We start from the raw sequence: 21,680 nt of genomic DNA on the forward strand, positions 1-21,680 counted from the left end.
TAGCTTTTAGAGAGGTCACCGGACCTTATGTGTGATGTGGTTTGCTGTGGTTTCCTCCCATATTCCACGTCCGGTGAATGGGAGGCTATAAATTTGCCATAGATATGCATGGTGTGTGGGTGAGTATGAGAGGCCGTCTAGGCCATAATTCTCAGCTACAGTCTCTCGTACACTAACAGCGAGAAAGTTTGATAGTTTATGAGAGAGGGTTTGATAGTGTATGAGAGAGGGTTTGATAGTGTATGAGAGAGGGTTTGATAGTTTATGAGAGAGGGTTTGATAGTGAATGAGAGAGGGTTTGATAGTGTATGAGGGAATGTAAGCTGAGAATTATGGCCTAGACGGCCTCTCATCATTGATGGTATGACTGTGTGTGGCGGACAAGTGACCTGTCAACATTTCCCCCACCCTCTATCCAACACGTGCTTTGAGACAGGAAACCCCTGAATTGGATTAAGTGGTTATAGAGGATGAATGACCATTATGTATTCATTTATCTGTTTATCTGTTTTTGGCTGAATATGTGTGGGGGGATTTCTCTCTTTCTTCCTTTGAGCGCTTGATTTTTCTTCTCCTTGTTTTTCTATTGCTTAATGTGTTGGATGTTGTCTTAGTGTAAGAGTTTATCATTTTGATGGTTGTGATAACTATAGTAGATATCAAAAAAGAAAATGAATGGACGGCGTTTTAATGCACAATCCTTATTCATTATGTTTGTGTGAATACTGTGCCGAATCACAACTCTGTGGACATTGCAGTTTTTCATTACGTTAATGAAATCTTATAGAAACAAAAAGGGTTGCACTGAAAAGGTCAGAAAACAACTGGCTCAGTCCACTTTCGACCGTATTCTTCATCATAGTGATATAACACTTCTCCATCAGAGACCCCCTTTACCACAATACTATTCATTTTATTTCATTTTATTTATTTATTTTGGGGGGGGTCTCCCCTTTTCTCCCCAATTACATCCAGCCAATTACCCCACTCTTCCGAGCCATCCCGGTCATTGCTCCACCCTCTCTGCCGATCCGGGGAGGGCTCCAATACATGTGGAGTCACCAGCCGCTTCTTTTCACCTGACAGTGAGGAGTTCACCAGGGGGACGTAACTCATGGGAGGATCACGCTATTCCTACCAGTTCCCCCTCCCTCCTGAACAGGCGCCCCGACTGACCAGAGGAGTTGCTAGTGCAGCAACCAGGACACATATCCACATCCGGCTTCCCACTGCAGACAAGGCCAATTGTGTCTGTAGGGACGCCTGACCAAGATGGAGGTAACGTGAGGATTCAAACAGGAGATCCCCATGTTGGTAGGCAATGGAATAGACCGCCATACTACCCAGATGCCCCCACTATTCATTTTATTACCAGTGACAGCTTTTCCATGCATCTCTGTGTATTGTACCAAAATGTAAACTGGACATCTCTTTCGATGAGGCATGAGTAACATTATCTCACATTTATCTATAAAATATCACAACAAAAAACGACCCCCTTATCTTACCAGTCTCCTCCAGGACCAAAATTCATCATAATGCACCTGTGCTCAGAGGGAGTTTCTCTAGGATAGTCTGCCTTATTTGTGTCATACAGGAAACGAGGGACAAATCTCAGCATACTATTGGGCTCACAGCACTTACACTTTGCCACACAAGCTGTATTATGATTGTCCCAATTGTGGGAAGATGGCAGCACGAATTTACGTTTGCAGCGGCCTCACCCAGTACCTGTGGGAAGATGGCGGCGCGAACATACTTTTACAGCGGCCTTCCCCTGTACCGTCCATGCAGTGTCTTTGTCCATGTCTGCATCTAAGTTTGTCTTCGTTTGATGGCTGGGAGAGCTGCCGCTGGATCAGCTGGGAGAGCTTGGTCTTCTGCATCCTGTGGGCCCAGGGACCGCGGCCCTGCCTGGAGCTGTGCCCGAAGAGGAAACACCGAGGGCGGTCTGACAGGACGTGGAAGCGGGGCAGGCTAAGCTAACTGCTAGCCCATGCAGCGGCAGTTCCGATAACACCGAGGGTGGTCTGGTGGCGGCCTTGCCTAGCGTTGACTGTGTTTTTAGTGTCGTCGTGTGGAGTGCGGGGAGGTGTGTCGAAGGTGTCTGGCTGGGGAAGCCTGGTCTGCTGTGTCCGGTGAGCCCAGGGACCATGTCCCTGCCGGAGCTGCGCCCGAGGAGGAAACACTGAGGGCAGTCTGACAGGCTGCAGAAGCGGGGCAGGCTAAGCTAACTGCTAGCCCATGCAGACCGGCAGTTCCGAGTCATCCTGCATTAGTTCTCTTGGACAGTGATTATTTTGTAGTTTAATATGTGTTCTTGCAGTTTTTGGATATGTGTTTTTGTCTTTGTGTTGCACTGCTGTTGCTTCATTTCATTTCATGTACTTGTGTACATGAAATGACCAAGTGTTCCTGATTCCTGATTGTTTTTAACTGTATTCTGCAAATTGTATTTATACCGTGTATGTAATATACTCTGTTATAAGAGCTTTTTGCTTTATCCTGCTGTATTTATTTTCCAATACATAACCTTGTAAAGAGGACACGCCTGAAAAGGAGAGCTTGCTGTCACTAAGGTTTGTTGCTATACACATAAATAAAGGTTATGAAGTGAATTGACCATTGACCATCTCGTTGCCACTAGATGGCAGCCCATCCGTTCAGTTTAAATCTGGCTTGAATTCACACAGGTGTCCTGCCATACAAATGAGTCAAGCCTTTCTCTCAGTCAGCACACATTCTTTTTAAATAGATTATGGTCTCAAAGAAGAACATCTGCTTAGTTTCCCCCCCATTAATTCCAGCATCACAGTCATATTTCTGAATGACAGTGCTATTAAATCCCCTCTTTCAGCCTGTACTACAGTTTAAATGTGGGGGAAATGCTGCTCCAAGTCTGAATCCACCAGATGTGCAGAATTTCTATCACACACCATAAGTAGGAACAACCTGGCTGGTATGATACAGGCAATATTCCACAAATTACTCGAGATGCGTAGAGATAAAAGACAAATAAAGACCCAAAAAAATCTTGTTATTTATAAATCAAAGAGAAAATGTTGAAATAGTTCAATTGAGAGAACACCTAGGCTCATACAATCACAGTATTATTTTCTTTGATTTATTCAGACTTAATTAAGTGACAATAGAGGAGCTGCATCCAATAGCGCCTTTATAAGATTGTAAGTAATTCAGAGTCATATTGTAAAAACTGGTTCAGTGTTTGGTACAATGACTCATTTGCCTCGTGACACACAGCTATCTATGATAGCTTTGTCGTGAAATGTCTACTGGAAATCTCTACTTCCCACTGTGCATCCATCCACCTATGCAGTATCGATTTGGTCTGCGCCTGTATCCATCTCCATGGCAGGTGGAAGATGTACCGGATCAGGTGGACATAAAACTTGTCAATACTGCGGATGCTGGAGCTTTTAGACAATTCACGGTAACGCATTAAAGATGGTTTACTGTATCATTCATCCGGATGCTTTCATATGAGTGACAACTAACCTAATATTGTCCAATCGGTTGTGACAGATTTAACCCCACCCTTTTGTTACTGAGAGCACATTAAATAAACACGCAGCATAACACTTAAAGACCACTTAGCATCCCCACGTTGCAAAAACCGTTGCCAATTCACATTAGTAAAGTCTATAGGAAAATGATAAATCACTCTTCCCTCACAATGTGCATACACACTTTCCAGCTCCCACAGATTCATGCTGTGCATGCTCACAACCCTCTCTCCTCCAGACACTGGCAACTCTTTATTTACCACAAGTTCTCCAAGAGGATAATCAGCCAACATGACTGCTATTTGGGGATGGGGGATAGGAAAGGACATTTGTATTGCCGCTAACTATGTGAAATAGTATTAATCATCTCAGAGAAATAATTAGCTCTAATGCAATTCTCATTCATTTCCTTTCAAAATAGCATAAATTAGATCAGCAACTCCGAAATGCAAAGCTTAATGTGTTCAGGCTGCTGGTGATTTCCCTAGAACAGGACTTCACCTCTGGCTAACTACTGGATTAGTCATGCCACTTCCTTTTCCCATTATGCCCTACATCGTATGGGCTTGGATGATCTGACCCCCGACGGATGACCTCATCCATGCATTTGAGTGTGTGTGAATGCCCCTTTGAAACCTTAACTCTCCTGAGATTTCCTACTACAAATGATGGCACGTTTATTTATACATACGTACAGTGTGTACTGTATGTACGTATGGCATATCTTGTTCTAGGACAGTAGAAACCAAAATAGGGGAAGGGGAAGGAACCTTATCTGTTTCAACCATGCAAAGCCGACAATTTTGCCACCTTCATGTATTATCAGTTATTACTTTTCCTCTTTTCTTTTTTTAACGTTGTTCAGAGATAGCTCTATCAGTGCATCCTGTTGTTATAAAAGATTCAACTGATGGTCCCACCCTTGTTGTATTAAGACTTGCATTGCCATCGTTCATAGCATGGGCCTTGATTTATCAAGTAATACAAGTCCATACAGAAACAGTAAGCAACTTCATAAGGGGATAAATATGATTGAAATTATGGCGGGGTAGCTGTAACTGACATTTACTATACATGTGAGTGAGGCCCTGGTTGGCATTGGTAATGCAAGGCTCATGTTAGCAAACGTGCACATGCATTATAACATGCATCTAGCTGTGGTCTAAACAACAGCATATCTTTTATGTGGACATTTCTAACAAGTCATGTATGCCTAAGGACCACATACTTTGCTGAAGGATCACATTTTTTGTCTTAGTGCAGCACTGATTGCTATCGCAGGCGATCAGCTGAGATGCATCTGTGACGCATTTCAGCCCAAGTTAAAATTGCTGATCAGATGAAATCTTTTAAGACTGTGAGACAGTGTAACCTCAGGTTGTAGGTTACGATCACGAATCATATAGGCTTAGACTGATGCAATTCACTCACATTCCGAATTATTTATCTGAAGACTTACGCGTAACAACTTCGGATTCAGCCTGAACAAGACAAACTCGTCTCATTTGAAGTAATCTCAGATGAATTGATACTTTTCTCAAAACTCAGAACTGAAGTCTGTTATCGATGCAAATTAAATTAAATTGATAAAAGTCCAAGTCACCACAGTCTGCCTTGTAACATGATGGGGAACAATCAGTTTTCAACAGAGATGCTCCAACCATGTGACTGGCGAAGACATACTTCTACGTAGGTACACAGCGGCAAGTCTGCCCCACAGCCGGGATTCTCCAGCCCAGAGACATGGACAGATGGTAAATAAAACACATTTATTAAAAACACAAAGACATTTAAAAACTCCAGAGATAACAGCTGAAGGACTAAAACAATATGTCTAAATAAAAGTCTTTTGTTGTGGACAGAGCTATGCGGGTCCAGTTCCCCCAGCTTAAGCTCTCACCCAGTTTCTGGTTGTATCTTCATTTGAGGTGTGAAGTCAAATTATCTGCCCTGAGTTAGACATCCACCATGTCTAGAGGCCTACGTGCAACACCAATACTGGTTGGTCAAGCACAATACACAGACACGACAGAGAAAAACACCAAAAGTGGATACCTACCAAGGATTTTCTCTAATTAGTTCTTTTGTTTTGATGTCTTGGTTTCCATTTCCGTATTTCTTTAGCTATCCCTGTGCAATTAGCCATGATAGGCATTCAAATGAATTTCCGGTTGGTTTCCAGGTTGTATATTTTGGTGTCTTCACCTGCACTAGCAAGTTTAGACCTACTTTTAAATGTTTTAAATGTGTTATAATGAAAATGCAGCACCTGCACTAAATGCAACAGGCAAGTTCAGTTCTCATCTCTGAGACCCTAAAACTGGTAGGAAAGACCTGCGTAAACACCACACAAAACTCAAACTGTCAATTTGAGACAAATATTTGCCGTTCAGCTTGGCCTTCATTCTCCGAAAGTTCAGTTATTTCATGTTCTTGTTATTGCGACCTTAAGGGTCTGCATGGGTGCACAGTTAGTGAGAAAAATAGATAGATAAAAATATTCAGCAACAATAGGACCTTTACTGGATTTTGTCCTTGTTTGTTAAGGCTGTTTTTTTGTTGTTTTTTTTGTCTGCTTTCTTTTCCTAGGTGTTCTTTCCCCTAGTCTATTTTTTAAAATCGCCTCATTAAACTCCTTTTTCAACATATTTGTCTTAATCTACTACGCAGCCTATGATCTGAGTTGTTTTCTTCCGTCTGGGGGGTTTCCCAGGACAGTGAATCCCGGAAGGCAAAAAGTGTAAGGCTTTTCCAAAACCCTAAACTCTGTAAAAATGTCAAATCTTCTCTTTAAACAGCCGTTTTTCCTTTTTGATGTTCGTTTTTATTTCATTTATTATGTATGAAACCTGTTTTTCCTTCGATCCGAGAGGTTTCCGAGAAGGGCAAGTGTAAACTACTAGTAAGACACGTTAGTCCTTAGCAAACGGGTCTGACCCTTAAGCCGAGCGGTTAGTGATGTCGCCTTGTGGTGCCGTACACGCCGTATCGAATCCCGCACCGGGCAAGAAAATAACCGGTTACATTGGTGGCGGCGGTGGGATCCGGAAGTGTGCAGATCCTCAGAAGTCTCTTAGGAGCGCGGGAATAACAAAACTCGAGGGCGCGCTTCCGGGAGAGGGTGACGACTGTAAACTATTAATAAAACACGTTAGCCCCTAGCTAACGGGTCCGGTTAGTGATGTCGCCTTGTGGTGCGGTACACCCCGTATCGAATCCCGCACCGGGCAAGAAAATAACCGGTTACACTAGTGTCAGTTAAGCGTTGTAAAAATGCTGTGCGGGGGAAAAAAACAATGAAAGACAGTCGATTAATCATGAAATCCCTGCCAAAACCAATCCTGCGGGCCCAATTTACCTGGACGAGCAAACCGAGCCTCTGCTCCTGGTCAGGGCCCCAAGCATCAATTCGCCTCTCCACGTTTCCAAGTGTCTGCCGACGGACGCCACGCGTCCACATCTCTGCGGCCATTGGTCAGGAGCGATGCCTGTCACGCACGGCCAACCCCGACACAGTTTCCCCGTCGGCGCATGGGACCGGAAGTGAGCGCCCGTACCTCCCTAGCTCCCAATTGGACGCCAGACGCGGTCACTCTTCTCCTTCCCGCATGTAGGCCACCGTACGCCTCCGCCGGACTCCGCTCGGCGACCGTCGTCATTATCGGGCTCCCCGGGAACAGGAGCGACCACGGGGCGAAAGGGGGGTGAGTCGACCATGAGAAGGAACGGGCTTCCGCGGCGCTCCAACCCCGTTTCACCCATCAAACGAGTCCGCGCGCAGAATTCCTGTTTTTTTTTTTCTTCTTAAAGAGCTCGGGATGAAACTGGCAACTACCCGCGCGCAGTTTTTGGTTTCATCCGACGCCGTGGACCGCAAGAGGGATGTGTGCGCCCGACTTCTCTCGATAGCCATTTTTTGCAGACAAAGAGCGCCGCTGTCGAGCAGGGCTTTCTAAAAGACAAAAGGGTAAGCTGTGGACACGGGAAACCAGCAAGTTACTGGCCGGGCGTGTTGCGTTTGTCTGTTTAGCCTTGCTCCGTCCCATTACGTTACTCGTGTTGGGGTTTTTTTGTGTGTACCCCCCCTCCCCAATTTTCTCTCGGTTTAAAATGTAACGGCTAGCCTTGCTAGCTAGCTAGCTGGCTACTTAAAGGGGCTAGGTTAACTAGCCGTCTGTATGAAGGGATAGCGTAGTGATTTTTTTTTTTTGGACACCTCGCAGTCTTGTGCGAACTTAACAGGATATATTTACTGTAGTTGGTTAGCAGTATTATTATTTTTCCCCGGAAGCGCCACCTATGTCATATTAGTCCGTAGAGGGTAATGCTGGCCTGGCTAGTGTTAAATTGATGGATGGATTTCTTGTGTCAAGTGAAGCAATGGTTGGATAATGTGATAGCGAAGGGGCTAGCTTAGTGGCTAACTGCAACCGGGATATTCAGGGGCCTCCTTGGAAGCCAAAGGCCTTTCGAAAATTGCCGTATAGCACTTCGTACGGTTGGCTCTCTCGGGGTATATACGCCAGTGATATATGCCAGTAAGTGCTCGAAGTACTTCGGTACCCAACATGCGTCAGCACGGTAGGACGCGAGATGTGAGAAATTTCAAGTGAAGCTAATTACGGTTGCCATGACAGGAGTATGGTAGCCCAGATAAGCCTTGGTTGGTAAATCATCTCAAATTTGATTTAACAGATAACGTAGGCTACCCAGCACGTTAGAGTCGGCCGTTGCTTGACATGTTGTTTAATTAGATTTGGGCTAATTAGAAACAAATTGTGGTATTACCACGATTCTGAATACACAACCGATTACCAGTGCAGATCAACATTGTTTTTGTGGATTGCACTTTTTTCATTTGTTAGTAACACTTTAGTATGGGGATCGTAGTCACCATTAATTAGGTGCTTATTAGCATGCAAATTAGCAACATATTGGCCCTTAATTGGTCATTATTACGTACTCATTAATGCCTTATTCTGCATGGCCTTATTATACAACCAGTAAGCCATTAACTATGAGTTTTCCCTCTATAACCTCAGAATTATTGCTTATTAGTAGTACCATCTCAATATGCTTTGCTTAGTATGGACTTTATAAGGTGGTAGTACCACAAGAAGAGTTATTCTCCCTTACTAACACTTAATGAATATGGTCTGTTCTTACATAACAAAACACAAAACTACAAGTGTTAATAGTGTTAAATTACTTTAAATTAAGTTTTTATTACTTAGAATATGTTCCCCATACTAAAGTGACATCTTGATCATTACTAATTCACTAGTAATTAAGTTTTTTATGTTCCCCATACTAAAGTGTTACCCATTTGTTTTACTTCGATAGATGTTAATGTGAGGCAAGGTTCATTGAGAGCCCCAGATTGATACAATAGATTGCTTTTATTTTCTCTTGTGGCAAAATATATTTTGTTTTAATATCGTATCAGTGAAAAAGCAGTTCTAGTTTTAAATTTTTTTAATTAAAAGATCATATAGTAATGCAGAGTACAGCGTCTTCTCATATCAGTATATTAAACTTGCATTGTTCTGTCTTAAATACATCCCTCCAAATGCTGGGAGACTTAGCAAATACCCCATTTTCTCTGGTGTGAGCAGAAAGGGCTTCCTCCCTTAATCTTGTCCACTCTCCAGCCTTCTGATCCCAGGAGAATGGGTGTGTTGGGCTGTTGAAGAGCATAGGCCAAGTAGCCTGGTTCTGTTTGTAAGCAGGGCTTTAAACCGGTTGGAGACTAGGTCAGTCATTGTCAGTGATGCCAGCCATAGTTAAATGTGTAGGAATAATGTTCTTTCATTTTTTTCTTTTACATAGCTGAGCACAGTTCATTAATCTTTGAAGCCATAAGTAGGTTCTCAGCTCCACCAAGCCCTGCTGATCTTGGGACGTTATCTATAATAGAATCGAGGTCCTTGCAAAGTCTGTGACATGAGATGCAAAAGCACTCCCTACTTTATGCTTATTCCTATGGACAAAAGTTAAAATTCCTGCCCTGGTTAATGTTTTGCAAGACAGTTAAATGTGGTTTATAGTATAAAATGTTTCCCTTTTCTCATATTTGAAATGCACCTTGATTGATTGATTGATTGATTGATTGATTGATTGATTGAATTTATGCCCTTCATCACTGCATTGCAGGTAGTATGGTATCAGGGTATTTATAATCTGTTTTTCTTGAAAACCCTGCTTTCATCATATGCACGGACTTGCATTTAGTCGTGATGCTGTATATAGGGATTGCGTCTACACTTTGTTTCTGTCTTTTGAACAGTTGAGGATTTGTTTGATGGCTAATCCGTATGGAGTCACCATAATGAGGACACGGGACAGATGCGTCCCAAACTGATCCTGGAGCACATGCTGGCATAGCTTATCAGTTTTCACTAGTCACTTTTCTGACTTGAGCTGTATGTGGCTATAAATGCATTTGTGCGTGGGGCTAGTTTAATCAAATTTTGCCCCTACCACCATGTTTCATTCCAAGGACATATTGTCAGGCTACAAAATCATTGAATGTGAAGATTTTTTTTACCCCGATGATGAGAATTTGAATTGAGAATGGTCCAGCTTGGGGGTGTGGGGTTCTGTTCCATTTCACCTATACCTGTGTATCTGTAGTTCACAAGTTGTTTTTGAGCCAGAGATTACCCCTCTTAGTCTCTTTTAGATTTGGTTTGGCACAGCTTGCCAAAGTGGTGTCTTTATTGTATAGAATTGAGGTAATAACAGAAAATACAAAGTTACAATCAGAACACTTATTTCTTCTAATTCTAGCTGTATTTTGAATGAGGCCTTCCACTCACCATAGGTCCAGTGGGCAGTTGGGTTAGGTTAGATAAGTTACCGTGGTATGTGACTTCCTGTGCCATTTTGTACTGGTCAATAAAAACAAGAGTTGGGGCAAAATTTGATTTGCTATATGATATTAATAATGTTGGAAGGTAATATTGACCCTGACCCATGTGAATTCTTTAAGATGGCAGAAGTTGATCTATGTGTCTCTATTGTAGGCAAGATGACATTTTCATTTAGCTCTTATTCACTGCAGTCACAAATATTTAGTTGATCATGATTAAAATGGCAATTCTTCCCCAAAAAAGTTAACCACTTGCTTGATTGGTTTGTTAGAGGTTTAGGAGAACCTAGTCCTGTAAACTGGAGTCTTTCATTGTTTGTTTTGTGCTGAGGTGATTAGCAAGCAGAGAAGTAAAACTTCTGACCCACATGGAAAAATCAAGCCTTCCAAGATGGAGCTGATACGTTAACCTCACAATTCCAGTTTGTCTTGGAGGGAAGACTGAGGACTGTGAACATCATACACAGTCGGAGTGGCCCAGCCATGCCATGGTTAATTTGGGTTGTGAATGGTCCATCTTTATACTTACCAACAGCTCTGGCAAGTTATCGACTATTGTTTGCAAATTATGTATTTCCATTATAAAAATTGAATCAGCTATTTAAATACTTACACATCGCTGAATTTGGGAAAACACCAGCCATGGAAAAAAGTCTTGCTATACTTTCAGTCACAGCAATTTGGCCTCTAGGATTTGTATATGGAAACAATGTGATTCTTGTTAGTTTCCTTTTTAATTATAATAATTCAGTCCATTACAGCACATTTTTTCAAATCATCCATAAAAGCCCCTTACTTGAATGTGCATTGTGAGGCATCTTGTGCATATTACTGTCAATTATTTTAATCAAATCAAAAAATGCCTGTTACATGACAGTACACTGTAATAAAATTTGTTCAGACTTTACCGTTGGGCTGTGACAATGAGTTTGGGTTACAATTGAAACAAACTGACAGCTTGTTTAAAAATTGTTGGAATTTATTCTGTCCCTGTGAGCAACTTTGGCAGCAGGTCCACTCCCATTAGCATATGTCATTGGGATTATAGGTCTAGGGAACATCTCCTTTGAGAACTGGACCATTATTGTAGAATGCATAGGTTACTTGATCATGGCCCCCAGTTCTGATAGAGTCACTGAAAATAACACCTACCTAATAATTCACATTAATGAGCTTTAGTATAAATAATATTGTTGGTATTGACACTTCAATTGCTACTGCAAAGCTAATACTTAGACATAACTATCAAATACACATAGTATATAAAGTAGACAGCCATGTGAAAGGAACCTTTCTTTAATTTTAAGTGGCTTTTGGATAATGCATAACACACCGAATGAAAAATTCCCATCAGTTCACAAAACACATGTAGAATCGTGAGTGTTTCGTCTTTTATGAGATGCAGCCTGTGGTATAACATTTTAATGTGTTAAATCTGCCCGAACAAGTGTTTGGAAGCATTTCTGGCACATAGGCCCTGGCAGAGGTAGTGAGGGATGGGTTGGGGGTGTACCAACTTCTTGCAGTGTAGTGTGGTTGCACCACCCCTTACCCCTTGAGAGAGTATAAAGGGAAGACCTCCACAGGACCAGACAATGCACCCAATTCATACAGACCACGTGGAGCACAGCATGGGATACTAACCACACTGAGTGAGTCATACCGCATCTAGTGATTCAGCTTAGAATTGACATCTTGGACATATTCCATTTCATAGTAACAAATATGTCACAAGCTTTTTGAATGTTTGAAGTTTACCCAGTGAAGTGCGTTTTCTGATGTATTTTGTTACCTGACTTGAGAACATAGTAACTAGGATTAGTCTAGGTAAGGCCAGGCCTGAACATAGTGAGTTTGTTTAGAGATAACTTGGGTGAGAGGATATTCGTGAGCTCATCAACTTCATCAGTATACATAGCAGCTGTCACTGAAGAGCCAAGTTTTCCTGTTAACTCTTAAATGTTGATTAATGTACAAGTAAGTCAATAAGATACGAGGTTGTAGCATACAAAGAAAAAAATCTGTTCAAATAGGAGTGTTGGGAAATGAGTCTGCTTTTAAAGAAGCTGAGCTGCTTGTTGTGGTCTTGTGTCTTAAATGAGTAGGGCATGGCAGGCTTGGCGGTTTGATATATTATGAATGCTTACACATATGGCTATTGTTAGGTTATTTGTGTCCATCAATTGGCACATTTTGTATTGTCAAAAAATTGAAAACATGACACAGCACACCAGTTTCGTAATTTATTGTTGTGCCAATCTTTCGAGCAGACGCCCTTCCTCAGCCTGCAAACTGGCTATGAACAGCCTTACATTGTTCCCATTCATACAGCCATGAGTTGAACAGAGAGGGAGCTGCTTGGTAAGGACCTTTGATGTTTTGTATTCTGCAGGTCACAAACCAATGGTGATTTGCTGGCTGTTAAATTTGCATCATTGGAAAGCAGTTTGCTGCTACTGCTGTGAAGTCTTTGTCAAAACTCAGATGCAGGGATGCTTTAACTGTATAACGTGTGTCTATGCATAAATATACTGCGGGTCTGCCACTGTCACAAGCAAAGGTTTTGGTCAGGTCTAGACTAGCTCTGTAATACAGTACATACCAGCAGATCAGCTGGGAGCATATCCCTGGGTTCATTTATAGCCACGGCCTTGTGTCCCTGCACGTCTGCCTGGCAACTTCAAACTCTGCTGTTCCAGAAACTCAAGCTAACCCACACCTCAGACACTTTGGCCCTGTTACTCTCACGCCATGTCTAATTGCTAGACACACAGTAGTCGGCGGAATTGTCATGTAGTACATTCTCTATGTAGCCAGTGTCCTCATGTTGAGCTTTCCACCACTTGTGACTTAATCAATTTTGTCCTCTGTTATTTGCAGGTCCCAGGGACTCCTATCAATGGAAAAAGTGGGCAAGATGTGGAGTAACCTGAGGAGCAAATGCCAAACTCTCTTCCACAGTGATAGTTCCGGCTCTAGTGAAGGCACTGTTGATACAGATGCCGTCCACTGTGTAGTGGACCTTGGTCAGGGTGGCTGTTCAAATGATGTGCATGCCGCTGGAGCTTCCAGCCCCTCAAGGAGCCTTCTACCTCTCCCACTAGTAACAGCTGGCCGTCGGCACCACAACTGCGTGTCAGACATCCCCCAGATTGTAGAGATCACCATCGACAAGGACACTGATGATATACGAGGGGAACCAGGGGGCGTTCCCCTGGCACGGAGAGACTCCTATTCCCGGCATGCTCCATGGGGGGGTAAGAAAAAACACTCATGTTCCACCAAAACCCAGAGCTCCCTGGAGGCAGACAGGCGGTCTGCACGTTCACGGGGGAGTGGTGGCCGCAGGGAGAGGCGCCATGGCATCACCTCCATCCAGGAGATGGGGGACAACATCTCTGGAGGACGCAGTTTGAGCGCTCGCTCTCTGCGTCAGCGATTGAGTGACACAGTGGGCCTTTGCCTCCCCCTTCCCCCTCGCCGACGCTCCCGTTCATCCAAGCCCACCATCACCTCAAAACGGAAGATCCATTTGACAGAGCTCATGCTAGAGACATGCCCCTTCCCACCGGGCTCGGACCTGGCCCACAAGTGGCACCTCATCAAGCAGCACACTGCACCCGTCAGTCCGCATTCCTCCACTGCCCTACTAGATTCCTTTGACCCAGCCCACCCCTCTCCTGAGGATGAGGAGGAGCGTCTGCGTGAGCGACGTAGGCTTAGCATAGAGGAGGGCGTGGACCCACCGCCCAATGCTCAGATCCATACCCTGGAGGCCTCAGTGCCTGGCTCCTCTCTCTACAAACTTGGACCAAAGATGGCTCCTGGCATGGGGGAGACCTCAGGGGAGGGCAGGAGCACAGGGGCGAGCTGCTCTGGTGGGGCTGGGTCATCGGGTATCTGTAGTCAGGTGCTGGGGGCTACAGCATCAGCCCAAGACTGTGACTCTGAGGAGGACTCTACCACACTCTGTCTGCAGGCAAGGAGGCCTAAGCAGAGGCATGCATCTGGGGAGGGCCACCTGAGCAGACAGCAGCCAGGGCCCTGGAAGGTACACACACAGATTGACTACATCCACTGCCTGGTGCCGGACCTGCTGCAGATTACAGCTCTGCCTTGTTACTGGGGGGTAATGGACCGTTACGAGGCTGAGGCACTGCTGGATGGGCGGCCTGAGGGCACCTTCTTGCTGCGAGACTCAGCGCAGGAGGATTACCTCTTTTCTGTTAGCTTCCGCCGTTACAATCGCTCCTTGCATGCTCGTATTGAGCAGTGGAACCATAACTTTAGCTTCGATGCCCATGACCCCTGCGTGTTCCACTCATCCACTGTCACGGGCCTGCTAGAGCACTACAAGGACCCCAGTGCCTGCATGTTCTTTGAGCCGTTGCTAACGGCCCCTCTCCACCGGACCTTCCCCTTTGGCCTGCAGCACCTGGCTCGTGCTGCCATATGCCGCTGGACCACATACGATGGCATTGGCGCCCTGCCGCTGCCCCCTGCCTTGCAGGACTTCCTCAAGGAGTATCACTACAAACAGAAAGTACGAGTTCGCTGGCTAGAGAGGGAACCGCCGCTCAAGGTCAAGTAGGGCAAAGCTTCCCCGCAGGAGGAGTACAAAACTTTTAAGAAACTCCCTGTTAGCCAATCAGGAGAGGCTGTAACGAAATGGCTCTCATGTGGAGGGGGGTTACGCGTAGGTGAAACGAGTTATAAAAGATTCATTCTAATCTTTGTTTTTAGTTATTACTTACACCACAGAAAAATACATATGAATATATTGAGTATAACGCTGTCTGGCAAGCACATGTTTTATTGTTAAACAGGTTTATTTGACCGGGGAGAAAGTACAAATATTAATGCTTTGTCTTCCTCTCCCACTTTGTGCTAAATGTCTGCCTGATCACACAACATCACTCTGCCTGTAGACCTGCCTGCAAGCCTTCCCCATTCATCCCCAGTCACTAGTTAGACCCATATGGTTAGCTATGTTGTACAGTACACTTGGTGCATTCTCTAATGCTTTTTTCTTTGCTTGACAAAGCACCTAGTGGAGCACCTGCCCAAGAGGGTTCTGAGGTGTGCGGTTTTTAGGAGGGCAGCCGGAGGTGCTATTGGCAAACTGTTGTTAGAGCTTGTCTCCAGGATAACGCTACCAACTCTTATGCTGTCCACTTGTTATGTGAAACGGTATCCACTAAACCAGGGACAGATTGTGAGAGGGTCCACAGAGTTCAGGAGTGTACATCAGGTAGTTGTGAGGAAAAATTAGTCCATAGGAACAACTGCTTCTCCTTTGGCACAAGGAAATTACAGAGCAATTTGTCTACTGCTTCCTATATGGTTGGCCAGCTTATCTTGTCAGTTTTCTTCCCTCTGTGTACCTGCACTAATTGTCAAAGCTGGGGATGGGAGGGGTTCTTGCCACCGTTATATTTTAAAGCAGTCTCTGTTCTTCACTGGCCACAGGCACTTTAACTCTGTGCATGCAGTTGTGTGTGTGTGTGTGTGTATATATATATGTATGTGTGTGTGTGTATATATACATACATACACATACACGCACATTTTATACACATGAACACACACTCACAGTTCATACTTCCTGTCTTAGATATAGTTCTTGTCCGTCTGGTGTCTTTATGGACTGGTATTATGGCTTTATGGTGTCTACAAGTTTTTCCCATTTTTTTTTCCATGTGCCAACCTTTACTGGCATCTGGCATATAGGTCAAACTTAAAACGATACCTTGACACTGCATTAATGTTATTTTCCCCAGGATACACTTGTCAAATTGATGCAGCTAATTGTGTGTCTTGGTTTCAGTAAGGAATGCTGGTAAAGATGTTAAGAAATGTAAAGGGACTTGAGGACAACTATGAAGTTCAAGGTGAAGAAAATCATGACCAGTATCCCTCTGAGTTACTAATGTAACTAAGTTTTATATTGTGCTGGTTGTTTTTGGTAAGGCCTGTGATGTTTGGTTTTTTTTTTTTCTTCCTTTCTTTCTTGGGAGATTCCATATAATGAAAAATCCCAAAAAGGGAGGTCAGACATCTTTGCCAGCTACCCAAATATTACTACTTAATAAGGACTGGTTGCAAGAGAATAGCGGCACTTGGGGGCAGACTGCAGCACATTTTTTTTCAGTGCATTGTGCTATTGTATTAACTAATTTTGTCAAACAGACTTTAATCGTATCAAGCTGTTTTAATTATGGAGACCGCCACACAGCACAGGAAGTGATGTTGCAGCCTGTTCTTGGGAATTGCTTTTTATATTTAGAATTTCTTGCTTTGAGGGATCATTGTTGACTTCAGTTTTGGCAGAAATCTACTCATGGGTACTGGAGTTGTGTTCAGGTGAGCCCCATTTTTATCAGAATCATGAAAAAAAAAACTTTCGCCCAGTTATCGCTTTTGTTTTCTAGCTGAACCCAGTTTTGCGACTCGGGGCAAATACACTGTTGGCCAGTTAGACATTTCCTTGGAATTTCCATCTTAAAGAGATAATACAACTAAGTGTAACCTATGTGCCTTTCAGAGAGCATTTGGTCTTGTTCCAGAATATTAAGATGATTTTTCAAGCCAAGACCGGTGCATGAAATGCTCCAATGGCGGTCCAGATTAAGACCAATAAGGAGAACAATGAAGGGGTGTGCGAGCTCTGAGCTCTTCATTCAAATTGGAAAACAAAAAGTTTTAGTGGTGCTACGCAAGTGAAGCTCGAGAGGTTACTGTAATGATTAGTAGTTTTGGTCTACCCGTCTCCTTCGCTAACATGAGCATCGGTCCCCCCCATCAAAACTTTGGCTTCTACGCTAGACGTTTTCAAAAATCGCTTTGCTTTTAGTCGGTCCGCCAGCAGCCTAGTTGTAGCGTTTTGCCTGCACAGGGCGTCCATGTTTGTCAAACCATTACATAAATAGGTACTCAAGATGTCCACATTCAGCCGACGTCTTAAAAAGAACCCCGTTGAAAAGCAAAAAATATTAAATTCCCAGCAAGCGAGCTTTAATCCCAATTAGGTTGTTTCTGATTGTAACAATGCCCAAATAGGGCTTTCAGTGACCCCCCAAATCGACATTAAATAGTCCCTACACATGACCCAGCTGTCCACAAAATGGAAGGGGTATTTTAATAGAACTCGAGTGTGACTGAGGAGATTGGTTGAAACTAGCAGAACAGCTTTCACAAGGCTTTAAGATGGGATTTTACATAACCTGAAAATATGTAAGGAATGGTTATAAAAGAATGAGAGGCCGACCCCGCAGGCAACATCATAAACCTAAAATACAGTATCGCTGAAAGTCGCATGGATCCTGAATATCGGGAAGGTTCATCTCTTAATTTTCTCAGACTTGTGTACGTGTTTGTGCTTTAAAGGTCATTTTTAATTCAATCAGTGAGAAGGAATTAAGAACAATAATCGTCGATACATTTTAACTTTTCTTCCTCGTGAATATCCGAGTGTCTGTGAGCAAAGCTCTTAGAAGCTCTTGCGCTCAGTTACTGGTGATACATAGTAATGCCTCCCATTATGTGTCACTGGTGTCATGTTGTTTACCCATCAGTTATATTTTCATAACAACCACACAAACGTTTCACACGAAAGCCAGTTCGTTACTGTGTACGATGTAGCCACTCTTATTATTAATGCATGGGAGAAGACTTCAAACTCACGTCCCTTGGCCATATTTCACCTCGCAGTCGAAGTGTGAAACTCGTCCTCGTCGCCAGTTTGCCCTCTGACTAAAATACCCCCCCCATCACTGAAAGGTAACAACACGGATTTCCTTTTTAGCAGGCGGTAATAGAAACGATAAATGATGTAATGGTTTATCCGCCACACGTTCAACAGAGATGTGCCCCCCCCCAACTCCCCCCGCATCATGACAACCCACCAGAGAGGGAAAAACGCTAGTACACTTTTAAATCCTAAACATTTCCCCCCCCCCCCTGCCCCTGCACTTTGTTCTCAGAAAGCTTGAATATTGTGTGCTCATCACCCATATGTGTTGTAGAGGAGTAGAGAAAGGTCCAGAGGACTGGTAAGGGGAGGGGGGGCAGAAGCTTGACATTTAGGTCTGCATGTGCACTTTTATGTTTCAGGACTGTCCACACTGTCAACCTGACAAATGGGTTATCTGTTTGAACAAACACATACAAACATACACTATCTTCCCCACTGCCACCTGTCTTATCATTCTTTTTGCATAGAACTAGCAGACGACTCCTGGCAGTGCCCCACCCCACCCACAGGCACTAATCACAGGCTAATTTTACCTCGGTGGGATCTAAATTTACTGGGCACTAAAAGGGCCACTCTGTTGCTTAATGGGTGCTGTGTGGCCCATAGTAGGGGCAACCTTTTTCTCTCTCTCACCTTTTTTTTTTTTTCCTATAACCACATCCTTAACATCACCATGCTGATGCAGGTATATGTGGTGAGGAGTAGACTAAAGGCCTGTTGTGTAGGCGGTCTGCCCCCCCCCCCCCCCATGCTGCCCAACCCTGTCGGGGCGATGTTATGCTAAAGTTAGCATTGAAGAGAGAGCAACAGCCTGTTTTTACACAATGTCCCATTGAGTGCCCTGGTTTCCTGTTGCGGGGATGGGGGGGTGTGAGGGGGGAAGTCCGGGGATTTGTTGAAGAAAACGGCACTTTAATTGTGTATCATGTTTTGTGTGTATTTGTTCAAAGTGAGGAGACGTGCACAAGTGTTAAAAGAAAGAGCTAGTGGTCCTGGATTATTTCAGTTGTGTTCAGGCGCATCTCCAAGTCCACGGACCTGGAGATGTTTTCTACCATGCTGCAGACTGTGTGTGTGTGTGTGTGTGTGTGCGCGTGTGTGTGTGTTGCGTGGGTGGGTGTATATTTGTGTAAGGACAGAGCCACATAGAGGAGTCCAGTGAAGGGGCTGCGGTGTTGGCTGTGAGGGGTGAAGACAGGTGACCCCTATGAACAATGCCTCTTTCCGCCCCCCACCCCTTACCCACAACCCCCCCACCCCCTTATTCTCAGGCAGGCCTAGTGCAAGGCGAGTCCCAGGGCCCTCTCAACCCAGTTTTCCCCATGGGAAATATCTAGCATTAACCATAGCACATGTTTGCAGTACGACAAGTAGATTTAGGGAAATTAAAGAAGAAGAAAAAAAGAAGAAAGGTTGTATGTATGATGAATGATTTGATAGGAGCCTGTTAAAACATTTTATTCATCTGTGGTGCATTAACTGTCTGGAACACATGCGCACACACACATACACGTATACTACACCCGTGACACTTTTGCTACCCCAGATATTGAAACCTCACCAACCCACCCTACACCAGGGACGTGTATACATGGACCACATTTAACCAGCACCACCCCTCTCGGCGTACGTCCCCGTAAAAAAGGGCGGACGAAGACGGGTGTTTACATGTTTATTCTAATGTGTTCTGAAGGGGGGAGGGGATTTTTAAATAAAATTGCCATGAATTCAACCATTTTGAACTTACATCGTTGTTAGAACGACACTATGTAGATGCACTATGAGAGCCTCGTCCGTGGCACTGAAACCACTGGGTCTGGTTTAGATGCGAGACGGGCTGGTCGGCCTCCAGCTGGCCCAGTTGACCACAGCAACACCTCTGGATTTAGGTCTCCATAGCCCCGGCACAGCTCATGGTTTGTGCTCTTAGAAGACATACAAAAAGAATGGGTTTTTTTCTCATTGTTTTTCCCCATATATATATATATATGTATGTATATATATATATATATATATGTGTGTGTGTGTGTGTGTGGGAAATCTGGGTTAAGTGCTATATGCAAACAAAAGATGTATGACTAAAGAATTATTATTTTTCATTATTCTCCCTGATATGCAATGGAGTGTACTGTAACAATGGTTGCAAGCCTCTGTCACTTTAATGCTGTATGTGCACATCGGTTGCTTTGTAGATGTGGGTGCCGAGGTAACAGGACTTGACAATGATGGGAACTAATGGTTGTCGTTCTACAGTGCCGCTGTGTTCCCAGACTGCCTTATTCGTTCTGACCAATCACAAGAGCCCTTCCAACCCAGGCCCGCAGTCACTGCCACAGGCAAACCAAACTCTCGTCAGACGAATATTGCTGATCTGTTTTTCTCTTTCTCGCTTCCTTTTTTTTTCCCCCTTTCATTTCTCCTTTTTTTTTTTCTATTACTGTCATGTCAGGTAGGATTTGGAGAGTGTAAACAATGTAATCATGTTCACATTTCAGTGTATTTGTTGTTCTACGTATCTGCTTCACCGTTCGGAAAAGAAAAAAAAAGTACCGTTGTTTCTTTCCAGTGTAACCTGTTCATTTTAAAGAGCCGTATGACGCGACACTTGTAGCTGTCACTCTTGGTGCTTGGCTTATGCTTCATTGTCTTAATATTCCAAATAAAACCGTTAAGTGTAATCCACATCGGCCCCTGTTTTGGTGTTGTGCGTGCCTTTGCAGCTGTTGTGCCGGTGTGTGGGTAAGGGGCGTCCGAGGCACTCGGTGTGCGATCTGGTTTTGGTATACGGTCCCTGAATGGGTTGATCTCGGCAAATGTCTCACGGTAGCCGTCATCACATCTTACCGAGACGGGCCAAAACGATACGTCCCTGCCCCACCTCGCACACCGGTGCACTTACGCAGTATACGAGGGCATGACCGGCCCTCATATACTTGAATTTATCCTCCAAGATCACTTTTTTCCTCTCCTAATGAGGTCAGTAGTGGAGTGAAAGAGTCCTTTTTGAAAAATTGTTCAACCAAATATGACTGGAAACATCCCCTCAGATATATATCATGCGAGACATTTTGAATACATCTTTTTACCTGATCCCTTCAAATATGTCTTAGTTTTTGCTTGTTCTGGGTTCAGACCCAGAGGCGCTGGAGTTTCTATTGGAGAAACCACGTTCCTCCTGCGTGACACACGACGCAACCGGGTCGGGTTGTAAGCGGGTTTCTTCTGAGTCCCACCGTAAAGCAAAACAAAAAACAAGGCCTGAATTAACCCCACGGTTTTGCCGGCGAGAGTGGAATAACTAGAGATGTAATAGTAGATGTAAAAAAAGGTGGGATGGGGGAGGAAGGTGTCACTTTTCACAGGCGCTGGTAGTTTTCTGCAGGAGATAATTGGCGTGTTTATGTGTCTTATGCTTCCTTTCTATAATGATAACGCGGTCGAAACGTGGCGTGCCAGTTCTGCTGTTGGATGCGGCCCAAGCTCCAATGTATTGCTTTCAAGATGTCAACTGTCAGTTAATCAAATGAGACCG

General features: G+C 44.0%; 1 protein-coding gene across 1 annotated transcript; it reads left to right on the plus strand.

Annotated features, from left to right (window-relative positions):
• Window positions 1-7,193: 7,193 nt before the first annotated feature.
• On the plus strand, window positions 7,194-20,830 carry socs5b (suppressor of cytokine signaling 5b). Its single transcript, XM_056291956.1, has 2 exons — window positions 7,194-7,491; window positions 13,276-20,830. Exon 2 carries the CDS (start codon window positions 13,295-13,297, stop codon window positions 14,984-14,986), a length of 1,692 nt encoding a protein of 563 aa, XP_056147931.1. The 5' UTR covers window positions 7,194-7,491; window positions 13,276-13,294; the 3' UTR covers window positions 14,987-20,830.
• Window positions 20,831-21,680: the final 850 nt, after the last annotated feature.

This window comes from Lampris incognitus, chromosome 13 (genome assembly GCF_029633865.1).
Source record: "Lampris incognitus isolate fLamInc1 chromosome 13, fLamInc1.hap2, whole genome shotgun sequence".
In the NCBI taxonomy this organism is placed as follows: domain Eukaryota; kingdom Metazoa; phylum Chordata; class Actinopteri; order Lampriformes; family Lampridae; genus Lampris; species Lampris incognitus.

What these genes read in the sequence shown, in the direction of transcription:
- socs5b (XM_056291956.1), top strand. Translation starts at nt 13,295, where the DNA reads ATGGAAAAAGTGGGCAAGATGTGGAGTAACCTGAGGAGCAAATGCCAA.